Source organism: Molossus molossus, unplaced genomic scaffold, assembly GCF_014108415.1.
Source record: "Molossus molossus isolate mMolMol1 unplaced genomic scaffold, mMolMol1.p scaffold_m16_p_19, whole genome shotgun sequence".
NCBI lineage: Eukaryota > Metazoa > Chordata > Mammalia > Chiroptera > Molossidae > Molossus > Molossus molossus.
The window spans coordinates 1,788,080-1,799,621 of NW_023425354.1; the positions used below are offsets into that span (position 1 = coordinate 1,788,080).

Below are 11,542 nucleotides of genomic sequence, written 5' to 3' on the forward strand. Positions count from 1 at the left end.
GGCAGATAGCACGGAGAACCCCGTGGCCTATGAGATGAAATCACTTTCCTTTGCACTTTATTTTATTTTTTAAAATATGTTTTCATTGATTTTCTAGAGAGGAAGGGAGAGAGAGGAACATCGGCCGGCTACCTCCTGCACTGGGGATCGAGCCCACAACTCGGGCATGACCGGGAATCGAGCCGGGACCTCTCAATCCCCGGGACGACGCTCAGTCCACTGAGCCACTCAGGCAGGGCCCTTCGCACTTTAGATAAAGCTGTCGGAGCCGAAAGGAGCCCGGACCCTGCGGGTCAGGCTGTGCCCGGGTGCGTTAGCCTTCGTGGGCAGACCCTGCCTGCTGAGCCCGGGCGCGAGCGCGCACCTTGTTCAGTAGGAAGACGAAGTCGGTCACCAGACCGCGCAGCTCAGGCACGCGGCTCTCGATCCCCAGGCGCACGTGCTCCACGAAGAGCGCGACGGAGAAGACGCGAGTCCACTGGCCCCTGTGGAGAGAGGTGCCCCTGCTCAGCTCTGACGGAAGGGCACGAGGCGTCACACGGAGGGGCAGAGGGTGCAGGCGGAGGGGCAGCGGTGTGAGCCCCGCGCTGTCTCCCGGCCCCCACCACGCCGTCTCCCACCAGGCCAACTCCCGGCCCCCACCACGCCATCTCCCACCAGGCCGTCTCCTGGCCCCCAGCACACCGTCTCCTTCTCAACTCTGCGCGGCTGTAACTCGGGGTCACACTCTTGTCTCAGCCTGTGCCTGGTGAGTCCCGCCACTCCCGTAAGGCCAGCACAGGACTTATCCCCCGGGGACGACCGCCCTGTGAGTCCCTCGCCGTCCTGCTTAGGGTCCTTTCCAGCTGCTCCCCAGTCACAGTGCCCCCATTGGGAGCACAGCAGCCACCCACCTTTCTGTCACCCCATCATTCCTGTGCTCCCTGAATGCGGTTTCTTCTTCTCTGGGTCTCTAGCATCAATGTGAAGCCTAGTGTGGGGTGGGGGGCATGATGGAAGGGAATGGAGGGGAAAAGGGCTCCTTCCATGCAGGGACCTGTGTCCTCTTTTTCTGTGACAAGCCCGGGGTTCGCTGGGCTACTATGAAGGGACCTGACGCCGGCCGCAGAAGCTCACCTGACTTCCCGGATGAGGTCCCCGGCCTTGCTCTGGTCTGGCGCATACCCGTCGGAGCAGAGCAGGTCCAGCGGCATGGACAGGTTCTTCACCATCTGCAGCCACGCCTGGGGACTGGGCTTCAGGAGGTCCCTGGTCAGCAGCTCGGCGCAGGCCACTGCTGCAAACGCGTCTAGAGTCTGGGAGACCGGGAACAGGCCCGTGACGCCGCGGGGCCCCGGCCGTCAGCAGCCGCGCTCCACATCAAGGCCCGCAGCCCGTCCTCACGGCCTCAGCACGGCCGACACTCGACGTGTGTCTGCACATGTGCGGGCGTCTCCCCTCGCAGCGGCCCCGCCAGCGTCCCCCCGGGTGGCCCGCAGGGCCCCTCCCACCCACTCACGGAAGGCCACCCCTGGCGGGGAGCACCCAGGGCCCCAGGAGGTCATACCATCTCGGGGCCAGTGCAGTCGTGGTGTTGTGAGGCTTCGGTGAGGCTGTCCAGGACCGGGGGGTGGAGAGTCAAGATTCTGGAGAAGTTCTGGAGTCGGATCCTGAAACTCTGATAGGCCAGGTGCACCCACGGGAGGGACAGCTCCTCCATGGGGCTTTCTGCCCCCAGCTGGCGGATGCAGGACCACAGGGCCATCTGTAGGAACTGGAGGGGAAAGCAGCCTTCCAGTGGGTGTTCGTGAATATCACACTCGCAGACACAGATACACACACATAGACAGAGATAAACACACAGAGAAACTCACACACACAGATACACACGCACAGATAAATACACACACATAAACATACACACAGATACACACGCACAGATAGACACATACAGAACACACGCACATACACACGCAGAGATAAATACACACACAGAGATAAACACACATATAAACATACACACAGATACACACGCACAGATAGACACATACAGAACACACGCAGATACACACACAGACACAGACATACACACACAGATACAATCACACAGATACACACGCGTGCGCGCACACACACACACACACACACACACACACACATATATATATATATACATGCTTCTCCCAGGGGAAAATCAGGACTATTCAAAATCAACAGAAAAGAAAATTAAAACTCACACGCACGAGGACCGTCCCGGGTCTAATTCCTGGTGGTCCCTTTAGCCCTGTTATATGCAGACCTGTCCTCCCTGTGGCCCTAAGTCAGGGCCAGAGCGTGTTCCTGACCGTCCCCACCTGGCATCGCCCACTTCGCCGTGAGGCGTGTCCTTTCCGGTGGCTGCACAGTCACCCATCCGGTGGCCGTACTTCAGTTCGTCCAGCCCTTAGTTTGGGACACTTACCTGTTTCTACTCTTCCGTGTTTAGGGACAAAGCTGCAAAGAACGCACCTGGTCTGTAGCCACGCTCCCAGGACAGAGACGCCGGCTCGGACCCGTCAGGCCCGGCTGGCCCGCCGGGGGCGCTCGGAGGCCCGCGCGGCTCAGCGCAGTGGCGACCGCGGGACAGGTGAGATAGTATCTAAATTTGCTCAGGTTCTTTTGATTTAATAGTGAGTCTGGGCAATTTTACAAGTGTTTTCTGGCAGTCTGTACAATGCTGTTATAACTTTCACCCGTTTTTTAAAGTTGGGGGATTTTCTTACTGAGTCCGAGAACGCTTTATTGATTAATCTTATTGGTTACATGTGCTTCTCAGATACGCCCCTTTCCCTGCGCATACTGACGCTTAAAGACGTGACTCTTTCCATAGACGCTTCCCTTCCTGTTGCTACCCTGTGACGTCAGTTAAACACTCATTTTCCTCGAGAGAAACCAAGCATTTGGGAAGAGGCCGCTCCAGGGAAACCGGCGGACTTGGCCGTGTTCCTGAAACCCTCCGCGCGGCGGGGCCCTGGGGCGGGCTGCGGGCGGGTCCTCGGCGCACGGCCGCCCACACCCCGCGCCTGCAGCCCGTCCATCCTGCCCGCCCCGGCTCTCACCTCCAGTTCACGCCCCGCGGACACCCTCATGGTCAGGAGCAGAAAGTCCCGGAGGTAGCCCTGCAGCAGCTCCTGCCGCTCGTCCGCCCGCCGCCGCGCGATGAAGCTGCCCAGCGGGGTCCGCTGGAAGATCTCCACCAGCTTCCTGGGCAGTTCTGCGGGGGAGACCACGAGTGGCCGGGGTGAGGACGCAACCCACGCTGTCCCCTCGCTCCGGGCACGCGGCCTCTGTGGGGAAGGGTCTCCGCGACAGCAGCCAAGGACAGTGTGCGGCAGGCTTCTAAGAGCGTTAGATACTTTCCCAAGGGAACCACAGACGCAGAGGTAGAATCGAAGTTAAATTTCGGTCGCGGACAGCCTCACAAGCCCGGAAGGGTATGACGACCTGAGCTGGACCAAGTGCCTGCCTAGCAGGCTGTGACACGTCCCGGAACCCCAGGATCCGGGAGCAGGTGGCCTCCAGGGGCTCACATGCTGCTCAGACCAGAGGTCTGCCTTCTCGGCACAGGGTGCTCCCCCACGGGGCATCGCCGCGGGGCGTGGCCTCGAAACAAACACTCTGCTGGGGACAAGCTGCTTCGTTTCCCCAGAAAAAGGGGCGGGAGGCTTACTCAGAAGAAGCAGCTCATCTTCAAGCATCCCGACCCGTGTGTGTTTTTTTTTTTATCCTCACCCGAGGACATTTTTCGATATTTTGTTCAGATAGAGTGGGAGGGAGAGAGAGAGAGAGAGAAAAACATCGACGTGAAAGTGACACATCGAGTGGTTGCCACCCACACGACCCAACCAGGGCCGGGGACAAACTGCAACCAAGGTACGTGCCCTTAGCAGGAACCGAACCCGGGTCTCTCCAGACCGCAGGCCGACGCTCTAACCGCTGAGTCAAACCGGCCAGGGCATTTTTTTTTTTTTTTTATCCTCACCTGAGGACATTTTTCCATTTTTTGTTCAGGTAGAGTGGGAGGAAGAGAGAGGAACAGAGAGAGAGAGAGAAACATCGATTTGAAAGGGACACATCGAGTGGCTGCCACCCACACAACCGACCAGAGCCGGGGACAAACTGCAACCGAGGTACGCGCCCCTAGCAGGAACCGAACCCGGGTCTCTCAGGACTGTAGGCCGACGCTCTAACTGCTGAACCAAACCAGCCAGGGCCCGACCCGTGTGTTTTAAAGGCAGTCCGTGTCAATCAATTTTGAAAAGATTATTTCATTATGACCAGCGACTTTTCCCAAAGCGCTGTGTGACTAATGGTGTTCCAGCCCTGGCTGGTTTGGCTCAGTAGTTAGAGCATCGGCCCTCGGACCAAGGAGTTGCAGGTTCGATTCCAGTCAAAGGCACGTACCTCGGTTGTGGTTTGTCCCTGGCCCTGGTCAGGGTCGTGCAGGAGGGAACCAGTCGATGTGTCTCTCTCACATCGATGTCTCTCTCTCTCTCTCTCTCTCTTCCTCCCTCCCTCCCACTCTATCTGAAGACAATTAGAAAAAAAATATATTGGTTTTCCTGGAACACCGATGGCCAGACCCCTGGTGTGTGATAGCAAGGCGTCGGGGGCTCAGGAGGGACGTAGACAGTCGTCACTGGCCGTTGTTGAGAACGGCCCAGGTGGGGACACTCCTGGGCCCTGGCCGTCCAAGAGCCTCGAAATGGGCCTCTCCCTGCGGACCACGCCCACCACGCCCCTGGTCACACCTTCGGCCTTGGAGATGTACTGCGCCTGGACCCACAGTTCCTCTATGTAGTCCCTGATCCTCCAGCTGAACGGGATGGTGCTGTGGTCCTGTTCTGAGAGCGTCATGTGGCTCGGCACCAGGATGTGGGACATCTCGCTCTGTGACCTGCACTCGGCGAGGGAGGACAGTACGGCCCGTGAGCTGCCACTTGAGACACGAGACAGAAGCCACCCGAAGCCGAGCTTCTCGGTCCTCAAGACCGCTCGTGCCTGAGGCTACGAAGATGGGCCGCACAGCTCACCGTCTGCTCGCGAGCCAAGGACAGCCCGGCCCGGCAGACAGACAGGCACAGACCACGGCTGGGGCAACTCACACCGCTCGTGGGTGCTCACACTGCTCACTCACATCTCTCACACGGCTCGTGGGTGCTCACACCGCTCACAGTGTTCGTGGGGTGCTCACACCACTCCTGGGGCGCTCTCTCACACCGCTTGTGGGTGCTCACACTGCTCACTCACAGTGTTCGTGGGGTGCTCACACCACTCCTGGGGCGCTCTCTCACACCACTCACTCACACCGCCTGCTCACACCGCTGCTGCAGCAGGCTGCCCTGTGACCACAAGAACAAAGCCCATGTTCACCTTGGACTAGCCGTCACAAGAGGAATGTTCAGCAGCTTAATGTCACTGAAAATAAACATCCAAAGATCTCTCGCCCAAGACGGAGAATCGGGCCTGGCCAGAAGCTCCAGGTTGCTGTCTCTGTCGATGACCGACACCATGCTCGCCAGCAGAGGGGTCACGGCGCCCTGGACTCGCTTCCAGAGGGTGTGCCTGCAGCGGGGAGACAGGGCCCGGCTCGGAGGGTGACCGAGGCAGGAAGGCACAAGGCTGCCCTGCGGCTCACTGGGGGTCGCTGGAGCGTGTGCACGGGGCCTGGATGTGATACGCAGACGTGTTGTTTGCATGAACCCTGCCACCCTGCTGCTACAGTTACGTTTACATACAACAGACTACAAAGCATTGAAAAATTCTTGTGGTGCCCTGGCCGGTTTGGCTCAGTGGTTGGAGTGTCGGCCTGCGGACCAGAGAGTCCTGGGTTCGGTTCCCGCAAGGGGCACATACCAAAAAAAAAAAAAAATTCTTGTGGTAAAACATAAGATGTCTACTGTTAGGTAGTTAACATTGGGGAGGAAAATGCAGGAGCTATTTTTTTTCTTTTTCTTTTTTTTATCCTCACCTGAGGACATTTTTCTATTTTTGTTCAGATAGAGTGGAAGGGAGGGAGAGAAAGAGAGAAACATTGACATGAAAGGGACACATTGAGTGGCTGCCTCCCACACGACCCCAACCAAGGCTGGGGACAAATTGCAACCGAGGTTCGTGCCCTTGACCAGAATCGAACCCACGACTCATTGGTCCACAGGCCGACGCTCTTTCTGTTGAGCCAAACTGGCCAGGGCTCAGACGCTATTTTCAAAAAAAGAAGATACACACTTTATTTTTTAAAAACAGAGCACATAGGAACCTGGAGAGAATTCAAAGCCTTCTGCAAAGGAAGCAAAGTGTGACCCTGATCACAGAGCTCAGTCGATTGAAGGGGGAAAACGCCGAACAGGCAGAGTGTGGAAGCCACGACGGTGAAGGGTAGAAGCGGGAGGGCCAGGTGGGGAAGGCGCACCCGGACAGGGAGGGCTGCACCAGACAGGCGTGCAGACACGTAGCTCTGGGTGTTGGAAAAACCCGAGTATAAAGACGGCAGGATCTGCACTCGACTCCTGAGAGGACACAGGAGGGCAGTCCAAGACAACTGGAGAAAGGGGTTTTATTGCCCAAGGACCATGGGCACTACTGAATTCTCCAGGCTCTGGTCCTTGTCCACCTCCAGCATGGGGTCTGGGAGAGGAATCCTCCTCCCGCCCTGCACACATCGCCACAACCTGACACAGCGTCCGTTTGCACGGTGTGACGCGAGCGCAGACGTAGACACAAACGTAGAGAGAAGACTTGGCAAACCCCCACGTAACCACGACCCCGACCATCGTGTGTGTGTTTTTTGCGGGGGGTGGGAAGACCACTTTGAATCGCTCAGAGAAGGAAGGTCTGGGCGCCCTGACCTCGGCGGGGAGAGGTCGTGAGCGTGGCTGCCCGACCCCCACGGTGTCACGGCCCCACGGGGGCTCTGACCAGGTACCTGAAGGTGCCTGCCTCCTGCAGGGCGTCGGGGTTGGAGGCTTCCCGCACCACCCAGTCCTTCCTGTCCAGCGTGTGGGTCTCCTCCTGCTTCGTAAGCAGGTCCTGGAGGCGCATCTTGGCTGCCCGCAAGAACGCGGCTGGAACACGGGAGAGGGGAGGGGCGTTGGCCGCGTGCCGGGACCCTGCACTGGGCCACCTGCGGGGGCCCGGTCTCCCCCGGTTAGAGCCAGGCCTGGGACCGCTCCAGAGGGCGCAGCGGGCAGGCCCTGCCCTGGAGGGCCAGCTGGGCCCTGGGACACACCTTTGCGCTCATCGTCCTCATTGAGGTGGTCGAGCAGGATCTCCACCCGCCTCACGTTACGCTGGTGGTGCGGGCTTGGGTCCTGCAGCAGGCCCACCGCGCTCTGTATGCAGCTGCGCAGCAGGCTGCCACTGTCCAGGGCCTGCGCCTGTCACGGGCACAACCAAGCTCCCGTTAGCCTGGCTGCGGACAGTCCCGTGGCACCTGCGGGGCGTGCCCTGGACAAAGGTCCCCTGCTGTCCCCCTGCCCAGCTCCCCTCAGAACCCCGGCGGGGCGGTCGTGTGAGCACGGGAGTCAGCCAGGTGACGGCAGGAAGAGCCCACGTCAGACCCTGTCCTGGAGATCTGTGTGCTTACGCAGCACGGAGGAAAGAGGGGATGGGCTACCCTGTACCCTGTGTCTGGCCCTCAACTCCCAGGGGGCACCCAGCAGCTCCTGGGAGACCCACGGAGTGAGAGAGCTGAACTCACGTGGCTTCTCGGGGGCGCAGGTGGGTCGACTTCCATCGGCTCCTCATGGCCCTTGCTGGCCCCGTGTCCCACCTTGGCTGCAACAGAAGCAACACGTCAAGCTACTGCCAGGCGCGGCCTGAGTGCCGGTCCCGTGCTGTCGGGCTGTGTGCAGGGCACTGGCTAGCGGCAGATCCCGGGGTTCCAGCTGCAGCGGGGACCCAAGGAGAGGCCAGGGCACGGCGATCCGCCTCTGGACCGCCCCTCGGGGCTCCTGCAGCCGGAACCCCTCACTTTGGCCTCACTCTGAGGGCTGATGCAGGAAGGGACTGACGTATGCGACAGGTACTCACCCCCAGAGCCTCCTGCACCCAGACCTACTTTCCCCGCTGGAGACACTGCCTCCTGCTTTGCCTTGGAAAGCAGTCGGGGTGCCCTGGGAGTCGTCCCAAGCTGCTGCTGCAGGGCGGGGGCAGGACTCGGGGGACAAAGGGCGTGGCCCGGTTCTCACGGCACGCCACAGCACTCCCCACGGCCTGGTCGCCAAGCCTGCCACCCCCCATCCCCACAGGCTTTCCCGGAGACGTACCCTCGGGTCCGCCGTGGGGATCGAACAGCTGGCTGATGGTCATGCCCTGCAGCTTGGTCACATCCGAAACCATGACTGTGGACTGCCGGAGGTCGTCAATGTGCACAGACTGCCACAGCCCTGCGAAGGCAACGCCCCCGGAGTCTGCGCGCCCGCCCGTGAGGAGCAGGGAGACCCCAGGTCCCCGCGGCTCCCACGCCGCTGCCGAGGGAACTCGTGTCCTGAATCTAAACCCTCGAGCACACGCAGAAGCCCCGCCCCACGCTGCATTCTGCACCTTGAACAGAAATCACGCCGGCTGGTTACCCCCAGTACAGGGCCGTGGGGCACGGTGGCCTCCCGTTACCCACGACACTACTGGAGTACACCGTTCTTGGCCTGGTTCTAGAACACCAGCTTTTTGACATAACACATTTTTGGTGAGTCGTTTTGCAGGAGAGGGGGCGGGGGAGACGCGGGGGGAAGCTTGATCTGAGATGGCATCCCCCCCACCCCAACACAGGCACCCAGTGTCAGTGTGTCCATGACAGGTTAGCCGGGAATGCCGGCATCACCCGCACGGTGCCCGGTGAGGACCCAGGGACCAGTGGGGTGCTCATCCAACGGAACAGGGGAGACGCTGCGTGGAGGCAGCGAGTCCAAAGGGGACACATGCCAAAGGCACCCACTGCCACAGCCTTTGGTCCCAAAGTGGGGACCCATCCAAGGGCCTCTGAAAGGGACACTGTTGAGGTGAACGTGGATGTCCTCGTTTCGGACTCGTGCACCCCAGGCCGAGGCAGAAATACGTCAGATGACACTATGTCACCATTTCCCCCAAGGTGAGTGTCCTACCTCCGTGGAAGCCCACGTAAGAGGTTCCGCTTTCCATCCGGGACAGTTTGGTGATGAAATAGATGAAGATACAGCCCTGGTCTCCCTGGATCTTGTTGATCTCGTTGAGAGCGGAATACCTGTTTCAAAAACACGGAAAAGCAAAACCAGGCAAGGCCGATGAACAGCACGGACGCGGCCGGAGCTGGCGTGTTCGGTCTCACTTCTTCCGTGTTAAATTCACTTCTCACCCTGTGGTGACCTCTGTGATTGCCAGACAATGAGGGCACATGCTCTCTAACCGGGCGTGTTTCTCCCCCCATACCTGGGTCCCTCGGCTTTGAAGAGGCATTTCTTACCGGTCAGAAACCCTGACCTGCGGCCCTCGACGGGCTTCCCTGACCCTCCTCAGGGCAAGTCTAGCGGGACCTCGCATTTCCGGGAGCAGGGTCTGGGAGCAGACCACCGGCGGCCCAAGAGCCCTGACATGGCCCGTGGCTTCCGGTGCTTTGGACGGTCCAGCATCATGGGGAAGGCACTTTGGAAAGCACCCATTTCATCTACGGACACTCACACCTCCAGTAACACACAGGACACCACTTACGTCCTGTTCCTACCCTTGACCTTGCAATACATCCAAACTGTGTCCTTTACAAGGAATAACTACCTCCCTGGCCGGTTTGGCTCAGCGGTTAGAGCATCGGCCCGCAGACCAGAGAGACCCGGATTCGGTTCCCGCTAAGGGCACGTACTTCGGTTGCAGTTTGTCCCTGGCCCTGGGTGAGGTCGTGCGGGTGGCAGCCACTTGATGTGTCCCTTTCACGTCGATGTTTCTCTCTCTCTCTCCTTCTCTCCCTCCCCCTCTATCTGAAGATACATGCAAAAATGTCCTCGGGTAAGGATTAAAAAAATAAACGAATAACTACCAAAAGACGCCTGCAAACCCACGCTCCACGGATAGTCTCACGTCCCACGGACGCCCTGTGATCCATACTTCACGCCTTTCGCCACATTTGCACGGTCACCAGCCCCTCCCATCACCACCCCTCCTGTTTCAGTTTCCACAAAAGGGAAGACGGAAAGGGAGGGTCGTTCTCATCGTCATTTCCGCGTGTATGGTGACACTGCGCTGTTTCAGGGAAGAGACTCTTGAGGAGCTCACAAATAAATTTCGCATTTCCTATGCGATGTCGGAGAAAAAGAACAAAAGCGTACTTGGCCGAAGCGATGAGCTGGGCACTGTGAACACCATCTTCGAAATCTGTCTGGATGATGAGGATCTTGCCCGTGGCTGAGCCTGTCAAGCAGTTTCTAAAAAAGGGGAAATTAGGCAAGTGAGTTCTCCATCCTAAAGAATGGGTGGTAAAGCCCCTACACCCCTGAAGGATGGGAACTATAAGGACTGCATAGGGAAAAAAACCGCCCAAGAGGGGTTCTCCTCTATAAAGTGAACAGACAACCCAGCCGAGAAAGAATGAACCCCAATAAGCATGTCCCAATGAAATCTGAGGACCAGGTTTCTTCCTTCTTTTTTTTTTCTTTATTGATTTTAGAAAAAGGAAGGAAGAGGGAGAGAGATAGAAACCTTGATGAGAGTGAACATCGATTGGCTGCCTCCTGCACACTCCCCACTGGGGATCGGGCCACAACCTGGGCATGTGCCCTGACTGGGAATCGAACTAACGACCTCTTGGTGCAGGGTCGATGCTCAACCACTGAGCTGCACTGGCCGGGTGAGGAACAGGTTTCATAGAAGGATGTTCATACAGAAGAAAACAGTGATGACAAGGACACTGAGAGTTTAACAACTGTCTTCCAGCCGGTGTGGCTCAGTGGTTGAACATCGACCCTGCACCAAGAGGTCGCCGGTTCAATTCCCAGTCAGGACACATGCCCAGGTTGTGGGCCTGAACCCCAGTGAGGGGCATGAAAGAGGCGGCCAGTCGATGTTCTCTCTCATCGATGTTTCTATCTCTCTCTCCCTCTCCCTTCCTCCCTCTCTAAAATCAATAAAGAAAAAAAAAAATATATATATATATATATTAAAGAATTTAACAACTGTCCTTTTCATAGTGATGGGACCTCATGTTCATTAACCAGTGCTGGTGACATCACCAGGGGTCACTCCAGCCACATGGGGGACAGACAGCGCAGCCAGGGCCGAGGACACAACGCAGAGGGAGGGGACAGGGGACCTCACCGAACTTCTCTGAGGAATGAGTACTCGGTGTCAAACTGCTGTAGCGACAGGATCATGGGTTTCAGGGCCCTGCCGGTTACTTCCGCTTCTAGAATCTCACAGTCATGACTGGTGAGCAGTCTGGAGAAAGTGGTGATCTGAAAAGTCAGGGAATGTAAACTACTGGCATGTCTCCTAGGTTTAGATCCCAGAAACATGAGGCTGTTTAGCAGATACCTTCTGTGGGCGTGGCAAGGTGCTGCTG

General features: G+C 58.2%; 1 protein-coding gene across 5 annotated transcripts in view; it reads right to left on the reverse strand.

Annotated features, from left to right (window-relative positions):
* The window catches only part of RNF213 (ring finger protein 213), a 99,698-nt gene that overhangs the window by 23,321 nt on the left and 64,835 nt on the right, over positions 1–11,542 (reverse strand). For all 5 annotated transcript variants that reach the window (XM_036267868.1, XM_036267867.1, XM_036267869.1 and 2 more), the window contains 13 exons: positions 11,299–11,435; positions 10,314–10,409; positions 9,120–9,238; positions 8,286–8,405; positions 7,718–7,794; positions 7,247–7,394; positions 6,944–7,082; positions 5,392–5,583; positions 4,770–4,915; positions 3,078–3,232; positions 1,547–1,753; positions 1,117–1,295; positions 365–485 (listed from right to left, as the gene is read on the reverse strand). In XM_036267868.1, coding sequence (XP_036123761.1) covers positions 365–485; positions 1,117–1,295; positions 1,547–1,753; positions 3,078–3,232; positions 4,770–4,915; positions 5,392–5,583; positions 6,944–7,082; positions 7,247–7,394; positions 7,718–7,794; positions 8,286–8,405; positions 9,120–9,238; positions 10,314–10,409; positions 11,299–11,435 — 1,836 coding nt within the window. The remainder of the gene's footprint in view (positions 1–364; positions 486–1,116; positions 1,296–1,546; positions 1,754–3,077; positions 3,233–4,769; positions 4,916–5,391; positions 5,584–6,943; positions 7,083–7,246; positions 7,395–7,717; positions 7,795–8,285; positions 8,406–9,119; positions 9,239–10,313; positions 10,410–11,298; positions 11,436–11,542) is intronic.